The sequence below is a fragment of the Nomia melanderi genome, unplaced genomic scaffold (assembly GCF_051020985.1).
Source record: "Nomia melanderi isolate GNS246 unplaced genomic scaffold, iyNomMela1 scaffold0064, whole genome shotgun sequence".
NCBI lineage: Eukaryota > Metazoa > Arthropoda > Insecta > Hymenoptera > Halictidae > Nomia > Nomia melanderi.
The window spans coordinates 25,001-45,386 of NW_027475179.1; the positions used below are offsets into that span (position 1 = coordinate 25,001).

Consider the following 20,386-nt stretch of genomic DNA (forward strand, 5'->3'; position numbering starts at 1 on the left):
CTAGGGGCGTGTCGGGCGACCAAGCGGCTCGCGGTTCGAACGGTCACCGCGATCGTCCTGTGTTGGCAGGTGGACCAACGCGGGGGGACCAGGTAAGGGAGGCTACGCGTATACAACGGCTCTTCAGGCAGAACCGTCGGCGTGCTGTTCAGGAGGTGCTCATGGGCCCGTCCTTGCACTGCAAAGTGCCTAAGGACAGGGTACATGAGTACTTCCTCAACATGTACTCACCGGCGGGGAACCTGGGAGCTAGGCCTCCCCCGCCTTCCATCGAGGCTCCAGACGAGGCCAGCAATGTGGCCTTGGTGAAGCTCTTCGAAGTGAGTGAGGTAGATCGTCGGATCAGGCGTATGACAAACTCTGCGCCCGGTCCCGACGGTCTAACTTACAATGACCTGAAAAGGGCAGATCCGGGGTTGCATTTGCTGACCTCTTTGTTTAACGTATGTCTTCGTCTGGAGTCGGTCCTCTCGTGTTGGAAAACTTCCAACACTGTGCTCGTGCACAAAAAGGGCGATCGCGACGACCTGTCGAACTGGCGACCGCTGGCCATGTCCGATACGACCCCGAAGCTCTTCGCCGCTGTTCTGGCTGACCGTCTCGTCGAGTGGTCGGTCAAAAATAAGCGCCTAAGTCCCGCGCAAAAGGGCTTCCTGCCGTACGAGGGGTGTTACGAACATAACTTCGTGCTGCAGGGAGCCCTTACAGACGCTCGCAGGTGGGGGCGTCAGGTGGTGGTGGCGTGGCTGGACCTGTCGAACGCGTTCGGCTCGGTCCCCCACGCTTCCATCTACCAATCCTTCGTGGAGGCCGGGGTTCCCTCTACTCTTCAGAATATTCTGAAGAGTATGTACCACGGTTGCACCACACGGGTGCGGACCGTCGATGGGTTTACCGACCCCGTTCCCATCCTCTCCGGGGTGCGCCAGGGCTGTCCGATGAGCCCTGTGGCGTGGAACCTCGGCGGGTTACACGTTGCACGGCCATCGGCACAGTGTCCTGGCGTACGCGGACGATCTCGCGTTGATCGCCGACACCCCGGAGGGCATGGAAACGCTGCTAAAGGCAGTGGATGCTGCGGCGAGTGGCATCGGATTGCGGTTTAATCCCGCAAAATGCGCGACCCTCCACCATCGTGGCAGGGGGCCGCGCGGGATCCGTGCCACTCGCTTCACCATCCAGGGTCAGCAAATGCGCGCCCTGATAGCCGGTGAGCCCTATGAACACCTGGGCGTTCCCACCGGGTTTCAGGTCCGTCAAACCCCACTGCTGACGATCGACGAGCTGGTCCAGGACCTGCAGGCCGTCGACCGTTCCCTCTTGGCACCGTGGCAGAAGGCCGAGACCGTGGCAGCTTTTATACTGCCACGCCTCGACTTCTACCTGCGGGGAGCCCACGTGGAGAAACGTCCCTTAGTCGAAGTCGACAAGCGAGTGCGACGTATGGCCAAATCCTGGCTCAACCTCCCGCAGCGGGCCAGCGCGGAGGTAGTCTACCTCCCACCCAGTAGGGGGGGATGTGGACTGCTTCCGCTTGCTGACATGGCCGACGTCCTGACCATCGCTCATGGCTTCCGTCTTTTGACGGCGGATGATGCGGTGGTCAGGGAGTTGGCCTGGAACTCACTGCGCGAGGCTGTAGCCAGGAAAAGCGGCCATACCAACCCGTCGAACAATGACCTGGCCGAGTACCTCTCTGGTTCGCTGGAGGGGTACTTCGCCAGGGACGGGGGGGACGTTTCTTCGCTGTGGTCGAGGGCACGGAACGCGGCACGCAGGAGTCGGGACCTGCTCGGATTGCGTTGGCAGTGGAGCGAGGCGAGATCTGAGCTCGCGATTACGCTCAGGGGTTCTCGCGATCGGAAGACCATAGTTCCGCCCGTGGCGAGGGGCCAGATTATCCGCCGATTGCGGATGGCAGTGGTAGAACACTATCACCAGCGCCTTCAGCGCAAGAAGGACCAGGGGAAGGTATTCGGGGTGTCGTCGCGGAGTGGTGCTTCAAACCACTTCCTCCGCGGCGGCAACTTCACCCGCTTCGCCGATTGGCGCTTCATTCACCGAGCTCGCCTCGACGTCTTGCCTCTTAACGGGGCAAGACGCTGGGGTGAGGGTGATAAGCGTTGCCGGCGATGCGGGGCGGAGCTCGAATCCCTTCCCCACGTCCTTTGCCACTGCCGTCCGCACTCGGCAGCCTGGCAACTCCGCCACGACGCGGTGGTTTCCCGCATCGCTAAGGCGTGCCGGCTCCCAGGGGAAGTAAGGGTAAACCGGACGGTCGAGGACATCGACGGGGATCTGGGGGCTCTGAGGCCTGATATCGTCGTCAGGCACGAGCCCTCAAGGAGCTTCGTCATCGTCGATGTTACCGTGCCCTTCGAGAACGAGTATATTTCGTTCGAGGAGGCCAGGGAGCGAAAGATACATAAGTATAAGTCCCTGTCCGACGTTCTCGGAGGGCGCGGTTATCGAGTGACGGTCTCCGCGATCGTCGTCGGTGCTCTCGGCTCGTGGGATCCGGCCAATGGGTCGGTGCTGAAGATTCTGCGTATTGGTAATCGATACGCTTCTCTGATGCGCCGGCTCATTGTGTCGGAGACTGTCCGGTGGAGCCGGGATATCTACGTGGAGCACGTATCGGGAGTTCGCCAATATCGCGAGGCACTCGCCGAGGATGTCCCGGCCCCTGATTCAGGCCGACCCATCTAGAAACTGCGGGGGTGAACTCCCCTGACCTAAGCGGTGGATGACCCTGGGAAGTGCAGCGGGAATGTAAGTACAAATAATTTTAAACCGTGCGACTTTAGCCTAAACTAGCCTAGTCAACTAAATTACTTTTAATGGCATGCCTGGCAATGAATCTGCCAAATTGGCAGATTTATCTATTTATTTATTTATTTAATTGTGTATTTATTTATTTATTTATTTCGTTATTCTTCTTCTTTTTTTTTTTTTTTTCTTTCGTTCATGCATTTATTTATTTATTTATTTATTTCGTTAGTCTTCTTTTTTTTCGTTCATGCGTTTATTTATTTATTTATTTAGTTAGCTCTATATTCTTCTTTTATTAATCCATTTTTAACTTATCTAACCTACCCGACTATTTTACTCTTGCCAACTATTGTTCCCTCATTCTTTTTAAATATTCAACTAGCTATCTTAACTTTTAATATTTTATTTACTAATGACTAGACTATACACTAATAAGACTAACGGAGCGCAGGTTTTACAAATACATAGACATAGAACTCCTAACTTTCTTTCTTATTATTTTATCTATTAAATCTATTTTACCAGGCTTAAGTATATATTGATCTATTAATTCTCGGGCTTCTCTTTTCTTTTAAACACTTTTAACAATTGACTAGTAGATACCACTTCGTTTTCTTTTTATTTCTTTTAACCAGCCAAGTACTTACATTACCCTACCTTACACACTAACACCGCCTACACTGCCTGCCCCCCCGCCTGTCTACCGCTTCTAAGCACTTGTTGCCGCGCATGCGCTCCGGCTACTATAAATACCTATCTTCGCTATCTATTTATTATATCTACTTAACTCTCTATATTTATTTATTTATTGTATTTATGTACATTTATTTATTTATTTATTTACTGTATTTATTTATTTATCCATTGTATTCATTTATTTATTTATTGTCCCTATTTATTTATTTATTGTATTTACTATTTATTGTTTCTATTTATTTATTTACTGTATTTATTTATTTATTTATTTATTTATTTATTTATTGTTTCTATTTATTTATTTATTGTATGTATTTATTTATTTATTGTTTCTATTTATTCATTTACTGTATTTATTTATTTCTCTATTCATGCATTTATTTGTCTGTCCATCATTTATTGTATTCTGTTAATTCCTTAGTTCTAATGGCGAAGGACCGGGTATATTAAGACCCCGGTAGTGGCCGTGACAATAATAATCATGCAATCGAGCACCACGTCCACCCATAATATCTATATTTATATGTACATGCATCATCACCACTCTTCCTATCTCTTTTCTTATTATTTCTTTCCCTATTATTTAGTTACTCATTTATCTATCTATTCTATTTATTTATTTACGTTTAAATTATTTATATTTATTTATTCATGTGCATGTACCTATAAAATTTATAAATATAAGCCACAATTGTATATAATTAATTAATCTAAGATGTATATATGTATATGTATATCAAAGTAACATTGGATATAGCCTTCGCCATAAAGGCGCTTATGTATACCCACCTCCAGCCAAACAATGTAAGGCTGGGGGAACATTCTTTGTGAATAAAGCGCTTTTATCTTCTGCGTGGTCCCCTCGCAGTGGACGTTGTTCCATGGAGTTATGTCCACTCCTAAGTATCTGATCGCATGTTCTGGACTGGCGCATAGTAGTTCCTTATTTTTTATTTTCAGCTCCGGGTTCTTGGCGTACCACGTTTTCTTCTTTCCTACGATTTCAAAGGTGAGGCATTTATCAGTTGCCAGTTCCATACCCAGTTCTGTTAGTTTCTGGTCCAGTATCTGTAGCTGTTCCTGTGCGTCTTCTCTATCCCTTCCTATGATGATTAGGTCATCTGCAAACGCTAGAACTGCTATTCCTTTGCCATTTATTTCGATCCTTTTAGTGTTTCTGCTTTTGTCTTCGATTATTTCGTCCATCATTATATTAAAGAGTAGGGGTGATAGAGGGTCTCCTTGTTTAACTCCACGTTGGATCTCTATTTCAATTCCCTGGTTGCTTTTCGTTTTGATTACTGTTCTGCAATCAGTGTACACGTTGTTTATTAATTGTATAATATGTGCAGGTATACCCTTTTCTCTAAGCCTGGGTTCCAGCGCTGAGTGCGGTATGGTGTCAAAAGCCTTGGATATGTCTATTACACTTATGATTCCTCCTTTTTCTACTTTCATCCTCGAAGCTATCGTTTCCACCATCCTTATGTTATTCTTACATCCATCTTCTTGTATAAATCCCTTTTGCCTCTCTGATAGGGTTGTGATTCTTCTCATTCTTTGATCTAAGGTTCCTGAGAAGATCCTTGCCACAAGGGAGCCTATAGTTGTAGGCCTCCAATTCCTTGCATCCTTTGGGTCTTTGTTAGGTTTTGGCAGTAGTGTGGTTCTATTCATTTTCAACGGTGTTGGGTAGTGACCTGTGAGCACTAGCATGTTAAATAGTTTTGCCAGCGTTTTTCCTATGCTTTTCTTCCTTAGATGAGTCTTTCGTATTTTGTCTGGTCCGCCTGCTGTGTTGTTTTTAATTTTCCTAAGTCTTTTTAGGATTTCCTCTTCTGTATATGGTGGGCAGGCTGAGAGTAAGGAAGTGGCTTCAGGATGCTCTTTTTTGCTGGTTACTTTTGGTCCCTTTTGTCCCCACACTTGTTCGTAAAGTGTCTTAATTTCCACTTCTGCCGGGAGTTCCTTCTTTTTGTCTAGCACGGAGAAATCACCGCTTATCGCCATATCTATTAGTTTTTTAGGGCACTTCTCGTATAGCCCTTGGCATCTGGCGAATCTAAATTTCGCTCTTCGGTTGTGGTTGTTCTTTTTTGTGTTTATCCGACCTGCTTTCTTTCCTATTTTCTTTGGGTCTTGCCTTTTTTCTATCTCTTCGTTCTTTTCTTCTCCCAATATGATAGGGTTGAACGAATTATTGATCCACTGGTCTATTAGTGATGGTGCATCTTCACCTTCTTCTATCTTGTTGAATATCTCGTCCAGTTCTTTTGTTATTTCGTGCAATTCATCCTTCCTGCGCAGGGACACTCTTTTAATGGCCCTCGATATTTGTTCTCGCCACGTTTGGTCCACTATATCGTCTAAATCTTCTATTTCAAGGTTTAGAAGGAGAGTTGTTGAGTTTTGCTGTTGGTGTTCCTCTTCTTGTTCCCGGGATTCTTCTTCTACATTTTCATTCGTAGCTATCTGTCCTTCTTCTTCTATGACACTCTCCTGCTGTACTCCTCTGGCCTGATTATTTAATTCTCTTCTGTTGTCACTAATTTGTTTCACTGTTTTACTTGGCATTCTCTTCCTTATCTCCACGTTAGGTCTTTTTTCTCCTGCGAATTCCTGGTTGAGTGCTATTAGCTCTTCTATTTCTTTTTCCGTCCATACATAATTTCTTCTACCCGGTCTCCCTTTCTGGCGATCGTTTTCTTCTTGCCTTTTTCTGTTCCGCATCTCTGGGTGTCTGTGCCTCTCGTGTGTTGCTAATCCTCTGGCAGTGTGGAATTGTTGCGAACATTTTTCACATATGTGTGGTAATTCTTGTGTCTCCACTTGCTGTCTGCATTTTGGGATATGGCATCTACAATTGTGTAGACCGGGGAACTCCTTGCCGCATTTTCTACATTGCCACGCAATGTCATTACTGCTATGTTGGCCTTTATAATGTCTGTTCAGGTCCGTAAGGTTGAGGAAATCCACGTTCCTTTGCTGGCATCTTTGGAATCTGCAGTATTGCACTTCCTCCATCGGTACCTTGATTACGATCTTATTTTCTTCTTCTGTTGTTTCCTCTTCTATTTCTTCTTCTTGTTCTTTTCTTATTCTCTTCTTATTGTTTCGGTGGTTTGGATTAGTCCTATGTTATGTCCAGCTTCATTTTCCACCGACACGCCAATTTCGGAATTTGGTTGGTGCCTGTACACTTCTAACATGGTATTTTCTACTCGCAACCTTGCGGAATTTGTGCCGGTCCTTTCGATCGTTGACAGCCTCCCACGCCCTCTATTGGTGTCGCTGGGGACTCTTTGGGTAGCCCTGGGTGTGTCCCATCCATTGCCTGAAACGTTATCCGTTGAGGTGCAAACTTCTGAATTTCGTTGGTATTCGAAAACTTCAAGACTTGTAAAAATTCTTCTCAGTCTTCCAGTATTTGAACTGGTTCGTTTTTCGGTTGATACACCCTCGCGCCCTCTCTCGGTGTCGCTAGGAACGTCTAAGGTAGTCCAGGGGGTGTTAATTTCAACGCCTGAAGCGTTTTCGGTTGCTCGGCCAACTTTCATTTCGACTTGGCACTCGCATGTTTCGGAAAAACGGTTGCCCTGTCGTTGTCCTTCGAGGTACGATGTTGTGCTATTGGTGGCTGATACGTCACAATGTCCACTTTCTGCCACGTACAAGTTTTTCTCGCCAACTCGTTGAGTGTCCACTCCACGGTCCGAAACATTTTTCACTGACGTGCCAACTTTCGATTACACTTGGCACTTTCGTTTTCTTTTAGATTCTGCATCCTCAGCTGCTTCTATGTCTTTCTCTATGGTCCTTGCCGTCCTTGGTCGGTCAGTATGGACAGTATCTTCGTTATTAGTGGACACTTAGACATTGTCCATTTCGTGATCCATCTCGTTTTCCATTGTCCTGCCTGGTCCATTATAAGATAGCCCCCCTGCCGATGCAGGTCTCCCTGCCATGGACCCGCGGGGGCTGTTGGGGTCCACGTTATTTTGCCTCGCGTCCGTTGTCATGGTAGATTCACACGGGAGCGTTCACTCCACGATGTTGACACCGCCACGGTCAGGTCGAGACTGATCGTGTTACGGTATTCTAGTGCTCGGGAACCCCGGCAGCGCAAAGTCCCGAACCGCCATCTACCGGCGGCCCCTCGGGGAAGTAGATAGGGACATGTAGTCTAGGCGTTGCTCAGGAGAGCATACTGCACCTCGAGGTTATTCTCATATCGGTAGCGCCGGCCTGGTGTTATTCGGCCCTACTTTCTAGTTCAACAGTTACGAGGGGAAGTCCGAAGATGTTGTGACGAATATGGCTTGGAACAACCCTGCCCTCTTGCCCCTTTCGGGGAGGTCATCGGACAAGTTGGATCTACCCCTAGAAGAGGGGAAGCGGCTCATTTCGTCAGCCCTGGACGCTGCAAGCAACGTCCAGCGCTGTCCAGTGGGGACCACGTGGAGGTAGATTCGCTAGCTTTCGCTTGATCCCGAGCGGGTTGGCTACGGCTATTGCCTTCGCCGTTGAACCCTACAGTCACGGTGCCGAAGCGCCGCCCGCATGGACTGTCAGGGTTTTGATAAGCGGAGTGGGGTGAAGACAAGGGGTGAGAGAGATAGAAAGAGAAAAGGGGTTGAGTGCGAGGGGGTTGAGGGGAAGCGTAAAGGAGGGGAGAAAGAGAGGAAAAGAATAGAAGGGAAAAGAAATGAAAAGAAAAGAAAAGGTTCGCGGGGGGGGGGTCACGGTTTTTTTCGCAGGTGGGTGGGGGTGGTGTCGCTCGTCCGCGGGTATCCCGACATCGCCGGGTATAATGGTTCCGCGACGGGTTCGCGAGGGCGCGTGGCGGGGCGGCCGCGGTCGGCGTCGGGTGGGGCGTTGCTGCTGGAGATGGTCTCGCAGATTGATCGCGGCGTGGGGGGCGATCTTCCCGGATCTTTTCCCTCGCGCGGAGGATGTCGCGCGCGGCTTGTGCCAGTGCCGGGAAGATCGATTCCCTAATCAGGTCCGGTGGGGGCGGGGGCCAATCCATGTTCCCGGTGGTCCGCAAGGCGTTTCGAAGGGGCTCGCGTTCTGCGTTATGCAGAGGGCATTCAAATAATAGGTGGCTCGGAATTTCGTTGGGGGCACTGCAGCGACAGCGGGGGCTATCGGCTAGCCTTCTGCTGTGGAGTTTGTCCGCGAAGTCACCGTGACCCGTGATGAACTGAGATATGTAATGGTCCTAAGAGAACCATCCCATGCTCATCCGTTGCCTCACGCATGGCAGGAAGCGGTGGGTGTATCTGCCATGGGCAAAGTCGTCTCAGCGCTTCTGCCATCCGCTACGCGTCTGATGACGAGGTCCACCGGAGGAGCGCCAGCGATTATATGAAGAGCGTCGGTTGATACTGTCCTATAGGCTTTGGTGGTACGCAGGAGAGCGTACCTTTGCGCCCTTAGGAGTTCTGAGGCGGAGGTCTTATTCACCAGGTCGCTCCACGCGGGGTCGGCGTACGTGGCGATTGGCAGGAAAAGTCCCTTGTATAGAACATCTAGGGACTCGTATTTGAGTCCCCAGTTCCTGCGGGCTATGGCGGCCATGGAGTTATATTTCTCGGCGCACTTCGACCTGATTTTCCGGGCGTGCGTCCGGATCCTCAGGCCTTGATCAAGGTAGACGCCGAGATATTTTACGGTTTCAACCATAAGTATTTGCCTCGATTGAATCTTAATTGTGGGGGCCTTCGAGTGTCGAGATGACCACGGAAGAGGATCATCTCAGCTTTTTCCTGTGAACGGGTCAGCTTCTCGGACTCGCACCATTTCTCGATGATGGTTGTCGCGTGCTGTCCCTTTTCCTGCAATTCAAGCCTGCTGTTTCCTGGGACGAGGATCAAGAGGTCGTCCGCGTAGGCGAACGCCTCTATTCCCTTGTTGGCCAGGGTGATCAGCAGGCTATCGAACACAAGGTTCCAGAGGCTGGGCCCTAAGATTGAGCCCTGAGGACATCCTCTGGTTACCTGTTTCTCGACACGGGTCAATTTCCCTATCAGTGAGGCCGTACGGTCGTTAAGATAGTCCGCGAAGAGTCTATATAGGTTTCGCGGGCAGTTCTGCTCCTTGAGGCGAAAGAGGACGCTGGGCCACCACACGTTGTCAAACGCGCCCGAGATGTCAAACAAAATCGCGAGCGCGTATTTTGTCGTTGACCTCTCGAACCCGCTGCTGACGGCGCGGATGGCGTCAGTCGTCGACCTTCCCTTTCGGAAGCTGAACTGCCTAGGGGAAGCATAGCCGGGGTGGAGAAAAATGGTCTCCAGCCTTTCGCGGATCAGCTTCTCCAGGGATTTCCCAACCACCGAGAGAAGGCAGATGGGCCTGTAGGAGCTGGCCGCGGACTCGTCCCTATCGGGGCTTTTGAGGAGGGCGCGTATCGAGCCATATTTCCATGGCTTCGGGAAGCTGCCTTGTGACAGGCAGCCGTTGAAGAGGGCTGAGATTTCGCTTACTAGGACCGGGTATGCGGCCTTAAGCATTCTGACCTCGATAAGGTCGGAACCTGGAGCTTTGCCATTGCGAATCGAGCCGATTGCATGGCAAATTTCCTGTTCCGAGAAGGGCGGAGTGTCTGGCGTATCCGGGGGGGTTACGCTCGCGGACCTTTTACGACGTTGACACTCGAGCGTGTCCGGGGCGTCGTCGGGAACAAGGGCGTGGAGGAGACTTAACGCGGTCTCCTCCCACGTGATTGTGGATCCGGACAGAACCGGAGAGGTGGACTTCGCGTTGGTATCGGCAGCAATTATTAATCTCTGTCCGCGGAGGGAGCGGCATATTTGCGCGATTCTCGCCAGATATCTTTCGATATCATGCGAGAATTTGAAATATACGCTAGCGAGGTACAGTTTCCCAAATGGTCCTGTTACCTCGATACACGTACAATAGTCGTCGCTGAGATGCGACAGCTTTAGGGACTCGAGGTTGGGATTACGTATCGCGATTCCTGCTATGGCTCGGTTGCCAGGCTCCGCGCCCGTGACTGCCGTACAGTTCGTGAGGCCGATGAATTTGCCCTTCACGTTGTACGGCTCCCGTCATGAACAGGATGTCGATATTTTTCTCCCTCATAATGCGGGACATTTCGAGGGAGACGATTTGGGATCCGCGCATATTTAATTGTGCCAGTTTCAGGGTCTGGCTATGGGTACGACTATGGGCGTTATTCATAGTCGGTTTGTTGAGGGACCCGCTCTAGTGCTGCTTTATGCGCTGGGCATTGTTCCAGCTTAACGGAGTGCTTGTGCTCCTTGCCGGCCTTCCGGCAGTTGGAGCAAACAGGGGACTTGGTTCTGTTTGGAGACTCCTTGAAGGAGTGTCCTTCGGCGGCACAGTATCCGCAAATTTCTTTAGGGGCTTGGCAGTATTTGGTCGTGTGCCCGAAGGATTGGCATTTGAAGCAGCGCGTGGCTACAATGTAGTCCCTCGAACGGCAACTATTCCAGCCGATGAAAAGGCGGCCTTTGTTTTTTATCAGCTCGCGAACTTTGTTGGACACCTCGAAAATGACATTGCAAGTGTCCTTGTCCTTTGGCCCCGACTTGAATGAGACCTTCGTTTGCTCCCTCACGACGGCCTTTTCTTTTCCCGAGAAATATTGCGCAACAATCGCCTCTATCAGGGATCGGTCGTTATCAGACCGCGGTACGTCGTGCACGATGATTCTGGGGCTCGACTTCGGGGGCGCCGCTGCCGTGAAACCGTCCGATTTAAGCTTTGGGTGGGTGGAGAGGGTCGAGAGGTCGCATCCCTTTGCGGCCTCGATAATTATTCCGTTCCCCTGAAGGAGACGGACGCTTCGGACCTGAAGCTTGCTGGCCTCCGGGGAGACCATCTCCAGGACGGCTTTCCACGTTGCCGCTGAGTCGGCGTACGTTTTGGTGTCGCTCGGGACGATTTTTATTATGTTCGGTTGATCGCGTTTGGGGTTCGCGATCGCTATTATCCGTTTAGGAATTCGGGCCTTTTCCGCCCAGGTCATTTCCCGTTGGGCCTCGGGTTTGTTGTTTGTCGCCGCGGGAGGGGTGGGGGCCGATCTGGGGGATCGTGGGGCCCGGCGAGGGGGACGTGTCGCGGTATGGTAGTTTGTGGGGGTGGTAGCGCGGAAGATGGCCGCGGATTTGAGGGCCTTTATTTGGCCCTCGAGGTTACTTTTATCTACGAGCGCCTGGGTGAGTAGGTGGGTCAACTCGCCTACTGCGTTAATTAACTCCGATTTGACGGTGTCGCTTGCCTCCGTTTGCGTGGTGATACACTTAAAAATGAATTGATTAATATTTCGGGACTTACTGAAAGCGGCCTCTGTGGATCTGGGTGTGTCGCTCGCCCCAGTCACCTCCTTCCTCGTGGCTGTTGATTTCCCCGTCACTGCAGCTACCTCGGTGCGGCTTCCTCCATTTTTAGCTGCTTCGCAGCTTTCGCCTTCTTATTTTTCCCCTTCCTGGTTCGGACAGGCGACCACTCCTCCTTTCCTTCCAGGTACGCAGCCTTGGCGGGGCTGTCCAGATCATCCGTCGGTATGGTGGATCCGGAGGACGAGGACGAGTCGCGTTCATCGTGTTCCGACTCCGACCTCTGCTCGACCGTTCTCTTCCTCGACGACCTCTGCATCTCGCCTCGCGGCCGAAGTTGACGGCGTGGCGGCTGGGTCTCGACTGGGTGGTTCGCTATTTGGCCGATGGCGGCGCTGCTGCGGTGAGGGCTGTTTGCTGGCGGCTCCGTCGTTGGCGCTGAGGGGAGCTGCTGGCAGCGTATGACGTCAGAAGTATGGCCGCCAATATGGCGTCCAAGATGGCGTCGACAAATCTGTTGTCGTTGATACCGGAATATATATCGATTAATATCCTTAATTTGCGACAATTCACCAGAAATTATCACAACACTATGTCAGAGTGTCTTATTTACCCCACTGGCCGCGGCGATTCTACGGTCCCGCGGTTTTTAAGACGAGAACGAGTCTTCGAAATTTCAGGTGACGCCAAATGACGTCACCAACCGACGCTAACTTTATTTCCCCGATATATTCGGCCCTCGCCGTCCGAATTTCACGATTCTTAGCACAGTATGCACGGAATCACTTGCACTACACGTTTATACAACGAAAATGGATTTCTCCTCGACGTTTACCACTTTTTTGGGCCTCGAAACACGGAGCGACGTGAACTCGCGTCTGTATCCTGCGCCTCCTAGCGGTGAACTCCAGTAGATAGGGACATAGGGAACCCAGATTTTCCTCCAAGTACCTGCCGTGAAGGCCTACCAAGGAGGGCCCCCATGGGCGTGGGATTGAGATTAAGCTCAATCAGCTGAGGCCGAAGCCTTACCAGCGTTGCTTCCCGGGGATGACGAGTCCCATGGAAGTAGACTGTTGGTAGCGCCGAGTTACCTTTCCAAAAACTCTACCAGATTTCCTGTCTGGTCCAGGAGCAGGTGGGACACTGCTCACGCGCCGAGACCCTCGAAAGGTCTCTGCCCAGCATGTAGGCTGCAACCACTGCCACTACGAATCCAACACCAATTGCACCGGCCGAGAGGACCCGGGGACAAGCACCCATGGTCACTCTCTGTGAGGGGACAAGGGGACTAGGCACCCTTCGTACGCCCTCATGGGCAACCGGAGCGCCCGTAGTACCAATCCAATCGCAGGTCTATTGGTAGGACCTGTTCGGCTTCTTACATACATGAATAAGCTGTGCCTGCCATATCAAGGTGTCTCGTCCACACCAAGGGTTGGTTAGACCCTAGCTAAGGAGCCCGGGGGCGCCACTCCCCGAACCGTGATCGCCACACGGCCCCTGGGGCAAGTAGATAGGGACAGAATATGTCCTGTGTGTTTAACGTGCCCGTACCCACCATTAAGGTCTAACAGACACGGCCCCCATGGGCGCGGGGTTGGGATACGCCCAACCAGCGGGCCCCCGAAGAGAGATCTCCCCAGGGACTAACAAGTTCGTCATCGGGGTGCAGGCCCCGACGACACCCTTGGTCTGGGCCGGGACCTTTCTAACATCCCTTCCGGCTAAGCAGGCCGGCACCCGAGCTGTTGGAAACGCAGCTCACCCGCCGGGATGTCACGCCATAATGGTGACGCGCATCCCTAGCCTGCGATGTAGGCTTACCACTGCCCCCGCGAGTCCAACCCAAATGGTCGACGCCGGAGGGAAATTCCCTCCGGGGGCTCACTGTCAACCCCCGCGGTACCAGTGAAGAAGGCCATACTGGTCTGCCTGTCGTGGAACCAATCCACTACCCATTGGGGCCCTTGCAGACCCCGACTTGGGTGAAGCCAACTCGGATACGTGGGGGCGTTACACCCCAAAGGCCTCCGGGATCTGGCCCGGCAGCCCTCCTGCGCCCTTGAGAAACCATTCATACAATCACTCTCAGACACATTCTTCTCCTTCTAAACACATTCGCTGCAAACACACAGAACCGTTCATACTTTGCCTTGCATTCTAACACACCACTCACACTCACACTACCATCATCATTAACATTCACTCCACATTCACTCAGGTTTCTCAAATCATCATACATTCGACATTCAACCAACACATGCATCCAGTCCTCACGCACAGCCCCACACATACATCTTTCACTCTCACTCAAACCACACTTGTACAGAAACTCATTCAAACTTCCATGCCCAGTCATAATCATGCACGCATACACACTCGGGTCAAACCAGTTACATTCAGCAAACCTTACATTCTTCACAAACTCATACAACACTCTTCCTTTCTCACATTCATCCCATCTGGCTTGCCATCGAGTATACATTCTCTCATTGACGAGGCCAATACACTCATCCATCGTCATTCCATCCATTTCATCCACGCTTATCAACTCATTCTCACATATGTCCCATCCGTTCTTAATCATGCATACCAGGCCTCGTCTCACACACTCCAAGTCCCAAGGTGGGACCCCCATTAATACATTCATACTCTCAGTCGCTACCGTTCTACATACATTCAAACATGCATACATCACCATTCGCTGACATCTATTCATCATTTCCCTCGCATACCCATACTTCATGCTCTCACACCACACACTCGCACCATACATTACACAAGACGTAAACAAACCTTTATATACCATTCTCACAGCACGCTTTCTCATTCCCCATTCACACTTCAACACTCTTCTCATTTGCCCTACAACATTCATCACTTTCACTCTGAGGTGTTCTAAGTGTTCTTTAAAGCCCATTCTTTCGCTCATCCACACACCCAGGTACTTCACTCGCTCTACATACTTTATCAATTTACCATTTATCCTCACACATGGACACCTCGTCGCACTCAATCGCCCTTTCATGAGGGTGGCCGAGGTTTTACGCTCGGACACCCTCACTCCTACACTCTCCCCCCATTCATACACAACATTCATCCATTCACTCCCTTTCCTCTCGATCTCCACTCTGCTCTGTCCCTCCACAATCAACAGCAAATCGTCAGCGTACGCGACACACTTACACGCACTTTCACTCAACCTCCACAGGAGCCCATCCATCATCAAATTCCAGACGAATGGACCACAGATGGACCCCTGTGGACAGCCTCTCTCAACATTTTTCCACACAACATCATTCATACCAATCATACATGCCTTTCGCCCACGGAAATAGCTCCGCCACAGAGCTATCTCCTCGCATCCACACTCACTCAGACGTTCAATCACTTTCACCCATTCTAAATTATCAAAAGCACTCGTGAAGTCAACAAACACACCTAAAACGTATTTACTTTCACTCTCTCTTACATACTTCATCACACTCATCCAAGCACTCTCCGTCGAACGGCCCCCGCGAAATCCGTGCGGGGCCTCATTCATACTTTCATTCACTCTAGCTTCCATTCTCGCAACCATCATTCGTTCCAGCGTCTTTCCCAACACGGACAGCAGTCTATAAGACGCGGGGTCCGTCCGCGGTTTATCGGGGGACTTCGGGAGCACTACCACGCACGCCTTCTTCCATTCATCGGGAAAACATCCACGACTCAAGCATTCATTATACATTCGCAACAACCATCCCGGGATCGCGTTCCAAATCATTCTCATCATTTCCGCATTTATTCCATCCAGACCGGGTGCCTTGTTCAATTTAGCCTTTCGCACCGCTACATTCACTTCATTCCATTCGAACATTCTCACCGGTTCAATCTCATTCACACTCTCTACCACAGTCTCGCTTTCCATTCTCGCTACTGGGAAGAACCACTCCATCAAGATACTCGCACATTCACTCCACGTGGAATACGATATTCCGTTTACATTCAACGCACTCATACTTTGCCTCTCATTCCTTCCACGACACACTCTATACACAGGGCCCCATGGATCCAGGTTGGACGATTCACTCGTAAACTGTGTCCAGTTTTCTTCTTTCACTCTTCTCACTTCATACTTATAACTATTCAAATTCCTCTTATACTCTTCTTGCCTATCACTCACTCTTTCACTCCCTCTCTTTCTCGCCCTTTGCCATGCTCTCCTACTCTTTCGCACTTTCCCTTTAAGGGTACTCAATTCTCTCGTCCACCATGCAATCCTTTTATCATTCCTTCTTCTGCTTTCACTCAAATGCCTTCCATTCACCTCCTGGATCCAGCCCGTCACTCTCTCAGCCATTCTATTAACATTCGCTTCTTCAATCATATTCACACCATCTACTTCTGCAGTCATTCTCAAGTCATTCACATATTCTTCCCAGTTAACATTCTTACATCGCTATTTTCTCCTTATACTTTCATTCCTTGCTTCACTCACACCGTACTTAATTCCTATTTGAACCACATTGTGGTCACTCACGCACCAGTCATTCCTCACCTGCCATTCCATTCCGGCCGGCATTCCATTCATCAATGACACATCTATATCACTCTGTCCATTCGCTCCCCAGAAGGTGTACCATTCGCTCGGCTCATTCAACACTATCATACCATTCATCAAAATCCATTCTTCCAAAACTCTTCCTCTCATTTCATTTTCTCTGTTGCGACCCCCACCCTTGCTGAACCACAAGGGGGAGGTCGCATTCGCATCCATTCCAAACAGCACTCGTTTCCCATTCGCAAACGCATTCACTCTGTCCATGTACGTCAGGTAGGGCTCGATTTCTCGGCCATACCGACAGTACATTGACACCACAATAAGCTCCCCGAAATCCCCTCTCAACCACACACATACACCGAATTCATTCGTACACTCACTCACACAAACTACGTCCAGACACTCATCACACACGGCCACCGCCGCCCTGCCAGGCTCTTCCCCACAGGAGAAGACCCGCCATGACGACGGTAGGCCTCTCACACACCCATTCGACACATACACTTCTTGCAACAAAGCTACATTCATACCCTTTTCACACATCACTCTGCCCACATCACACATTACCACGTACGCACGCTGACAATTCAGCTGCAAAACATTCACACTGCGACTAGTCATCGCTAATTCTCATTCTCTCCCTCTCAATCATTCTGACATATTCCGGACATTCCGGAAACAGAACAGAGTGGCTCGATTTCAGACCTTTCACTCTACAATTGCGACATACATTCTCACTCTTACATTTCTCTTTGAGGTGCCCACTTTCGCAACACCTCTCACACAGTCTGTCTTGCACGCTACATTCTCTCATCATGTGTCCATACGCGTAACACTTAAAACACCTCATCACATTCATAAAATCCTTCGCCTTACAAGCTCTCCATTTCACATACACACGTCCCTCATTCATAACTATGTCCCTCATGCGCTTCGTGACCTCAACAATCACGTTACCCACATTCATTCCTTTCTTACTATTCCTATTCACTATTCTCACTCTCTCCTTAAACTCTGTCTCATTCACACCCTCATTCTTAAAGTTCTTGACATATAACTCATTCATAAAATCCTCACCCGTCATCTCATTTTCAACATCATACACCATTATTTTTGGGCCCACTTTCTTGGGGGTCTCCACCTTGAGACCCAATTCACTAAATTTCTTACATTCATGCAACATTCGTACCTCTTTCTCGCTTGCAGCCTCGATGGCAAGCCCACCACTCCTTGTCTTTCTTACCGCACGCACTCTTATATTAAGGTCCTTACTAACATTCTTCAGGACCTTCTCTTTTAATTCATCACTGCTTATCTTAACACTTTCATCCTTCCCTTTCACTACCACAGCAAACGTTTTCACAGGCATACTGGCTTTCGCACTCACACTCACTCCTGGTTTTGACCCAGCAATCACTCTCTCACCACTCTTTCCCACAGCACTCGCATAACTCACATGACGCACACTTTCACTCATTCTTTGAACATTAACATTCATTCGCTCGGCATTCTTTTCACATTCATCAAGTCTTCCAGTCAGCCTCTCATTCTCTCTCAACAAACGCACAAGCACTTCCTCATACTCACTCACACAACTCATCAGAAACTCGCCCTGTGTTTTCGAAACACGGTTAGCTTCCGTGAACACATACTTTCTCATTCTCGCTGATATCTCACGCATTCTATCCTCATCATCCCTTTCACGCACACACACACTCTTCTTAGCAGCCATACCAGAACTCTCCCCCACATCGGAAGCCGTCCTTTTTACTCTCTTCGCCGGGCTGGCGCTTCTAGAAACTCCCGACAAAGCGCGTCCCTTCTGCGAGGGTGGACGCATCTCCACCTCTCGCAAGTCTCCCCCTTCGTCTTTCCCCCCCCCCCCAGTATATCCCGAGTTTTAAATTTTTATCTTTATCCATGAGTATTCCCACGAGCTGGGTCGATCTAAAGGTCACCCCTCCGGGTGACGCCCATTCCGGAGGAGAAGGCTTCTACAATGGGGTGAGCCAGGTTCCCCAAGGGTGGCCGCTAGGGACCGGTGCACCCACCGGCCACGTATCCACAGTGTTCGTGCAAGGCGGATACGCGCCCTTCGCCGCGCACCATAGCTTGAGCAAGGGATTTATTAGAGAGGTTTATCTCCTCGCGGCCCAGCCGGTTAAGGCAAGACCCCCGGCCGGTCTGTCGCGCGTACCACCGGGACAGAGGGTTATTAGGCCCCCTGGCCCGGTGGGTCGTTGCTAACGACAGCCGGTTACGGTATGCGAGTGCTCGGGAACCCCGGGAGCGCAAAATCCCGAACCGCCATCTACCGGCGGCCCCTGGGGGAAAGTAGATAGGGACATAAAGTCAAGTGGTTTTACGTCCGATATATACCCAGAAGGTTTCCCCGGACGGCCCCCATGGGCACGGGATTAGGATACGCCCAATCAGCGAGACTCCGCAAATCGCGAAGACTGCCAGTGGCGCCTCAAGGCTGTAGGACCTTGAGACAGACAACTGGTAGTGCCGGGTGACTTTCCACACCCTACCGGCTTAGCAGGCTGGTGCGCGAGCTGTTGGGACGCAGCTCCCCCGCCGGGACCCTGGAAAAAGGGCTCCCTAGCCAGCATTTGGCTATCAACCACTGCCCCCGCGAGTCCAAACCCAAGACCGGACCGAGCCGTAGCCCGGCGGGCGAACCGGTCCCCGTGGTACCAGTCTTAAGGTCTACTGGTTTGACCTTTTCGACGGAGTAGACCCCGTCTCCCGTATTTAGGATTCCTACAATCCAGGCCTCGGTTTGGCCAGCATCGGGTTCGTGGAGTCGCTACGCTCCAACGGATCCGACAGGAATGCGCCGCGGTGACCAGGCCAAGGCCTGATCCCGCGGACCTTCGCCTGTCGGGGTTCCGCCCCGCGACCCCTAGGGCACCTATATCTAAATCGCATTCACTCTAGCATTCATCCTTGTCCTTTCAAACATCTTATTTACAGTCACACAAAAACATTCATACAATGCCTTATTACCTAATATATTACTAACATTCACACTACCATCCTCACGCACAGTCACACCACAATTATCGAGACTGCGGAGGTCCGCATACATACGACAATCACACAACACATGCTTCCAATCCTCATTCGCTTCTCCACACGCACCCAACGGACTCTCACACAAACCACGCTCATACAAAAACGCATTCATACTTCCATGACCAGTCAACATAAACAACACGTACATACCAGGATCAAAATACGTACACTTACACACAAACCGCACATCCTTTATGAATTCATAAGTCACCCGTCCATTCTGACATTCATCCCAACGCTTTTGCCACTCATCATACAGCCTTTCATCCAAAAGTCTCATACACTCCGCCGAGGTTAAACCATTCAACTCATCATACGTAGATAGGGACAGAAGGTATATCGCTACCCTGAAGTAGGGCATGCCGCACCTCGAGATTACACTCATATCGGCATGTGACGAGTCACAACGAGAAGCCTGATAGGCCTCCACTTCCTTGGCGGAACCCTCGCCAAGGGAGCACCGTACAGCCGGCGCCTGTACGATGCCTGTGTTTGGAATAACCTCTCCTTCACCCGCAGGATCATCAGAAGAGAAGACCGCCCCTCGCGGGGCGCGACTCATTTAGCCGCCCTGTCCGATAATAACCGTCGAGACGGAGTATTACCGTCCAGGACGTTACCAGCGGGACCACGAGGAGGCTGAGTCGCATTCGGTCTATAGCGGGCTTACAGGACAAGCTTCTGTAAGAGTTTTGATCGCAACAAGTTGCGATCACACCCTCTCGACACATAACTTCCGTGAGGTCGTTATGCCCGCGCCGTCGTTTGGGTGGAGTCTCACCATCTTTCGTCATTTAATTTCCATAATCCGTCTTCTGGATTAGGTTCGCTATAGCGTACTTGTACGCTGAGCACTCGTCCGATCTGGACGAGTGCCTATGTGGCTTATGGGCCCTCTTGCAGTTAATGCAAGAGGGCTTCTCTTTCGTGTTTGGACACTCCTTGAAGGAGTGTCCCTCTTGGG

The 20,386-nt window shown here is 50.5% G+C and overlaps 1 protein-coding gene across 1 annotated transcript; it reads right to left on the reverse strand.

Moving 5' to 3' along the window:
* Positions 1-4,308: 4,308 nt before the first annotated feature.
* Positions 4,309-6,492, reverse strand: LOC143175330 (uncharacterized; the record flags this gene model as incomplete). Its single annotated transcript, XM_076374068.1, has 1 exon — positions 4,309-6,492. A coding segment is annotated over exon 1 (2,184 nt), but the record flags the coding sequence as incomplete, so codon positions are not given.
* Positions 6,493-20,386: the final 13,894 nt, after the last annotated feature.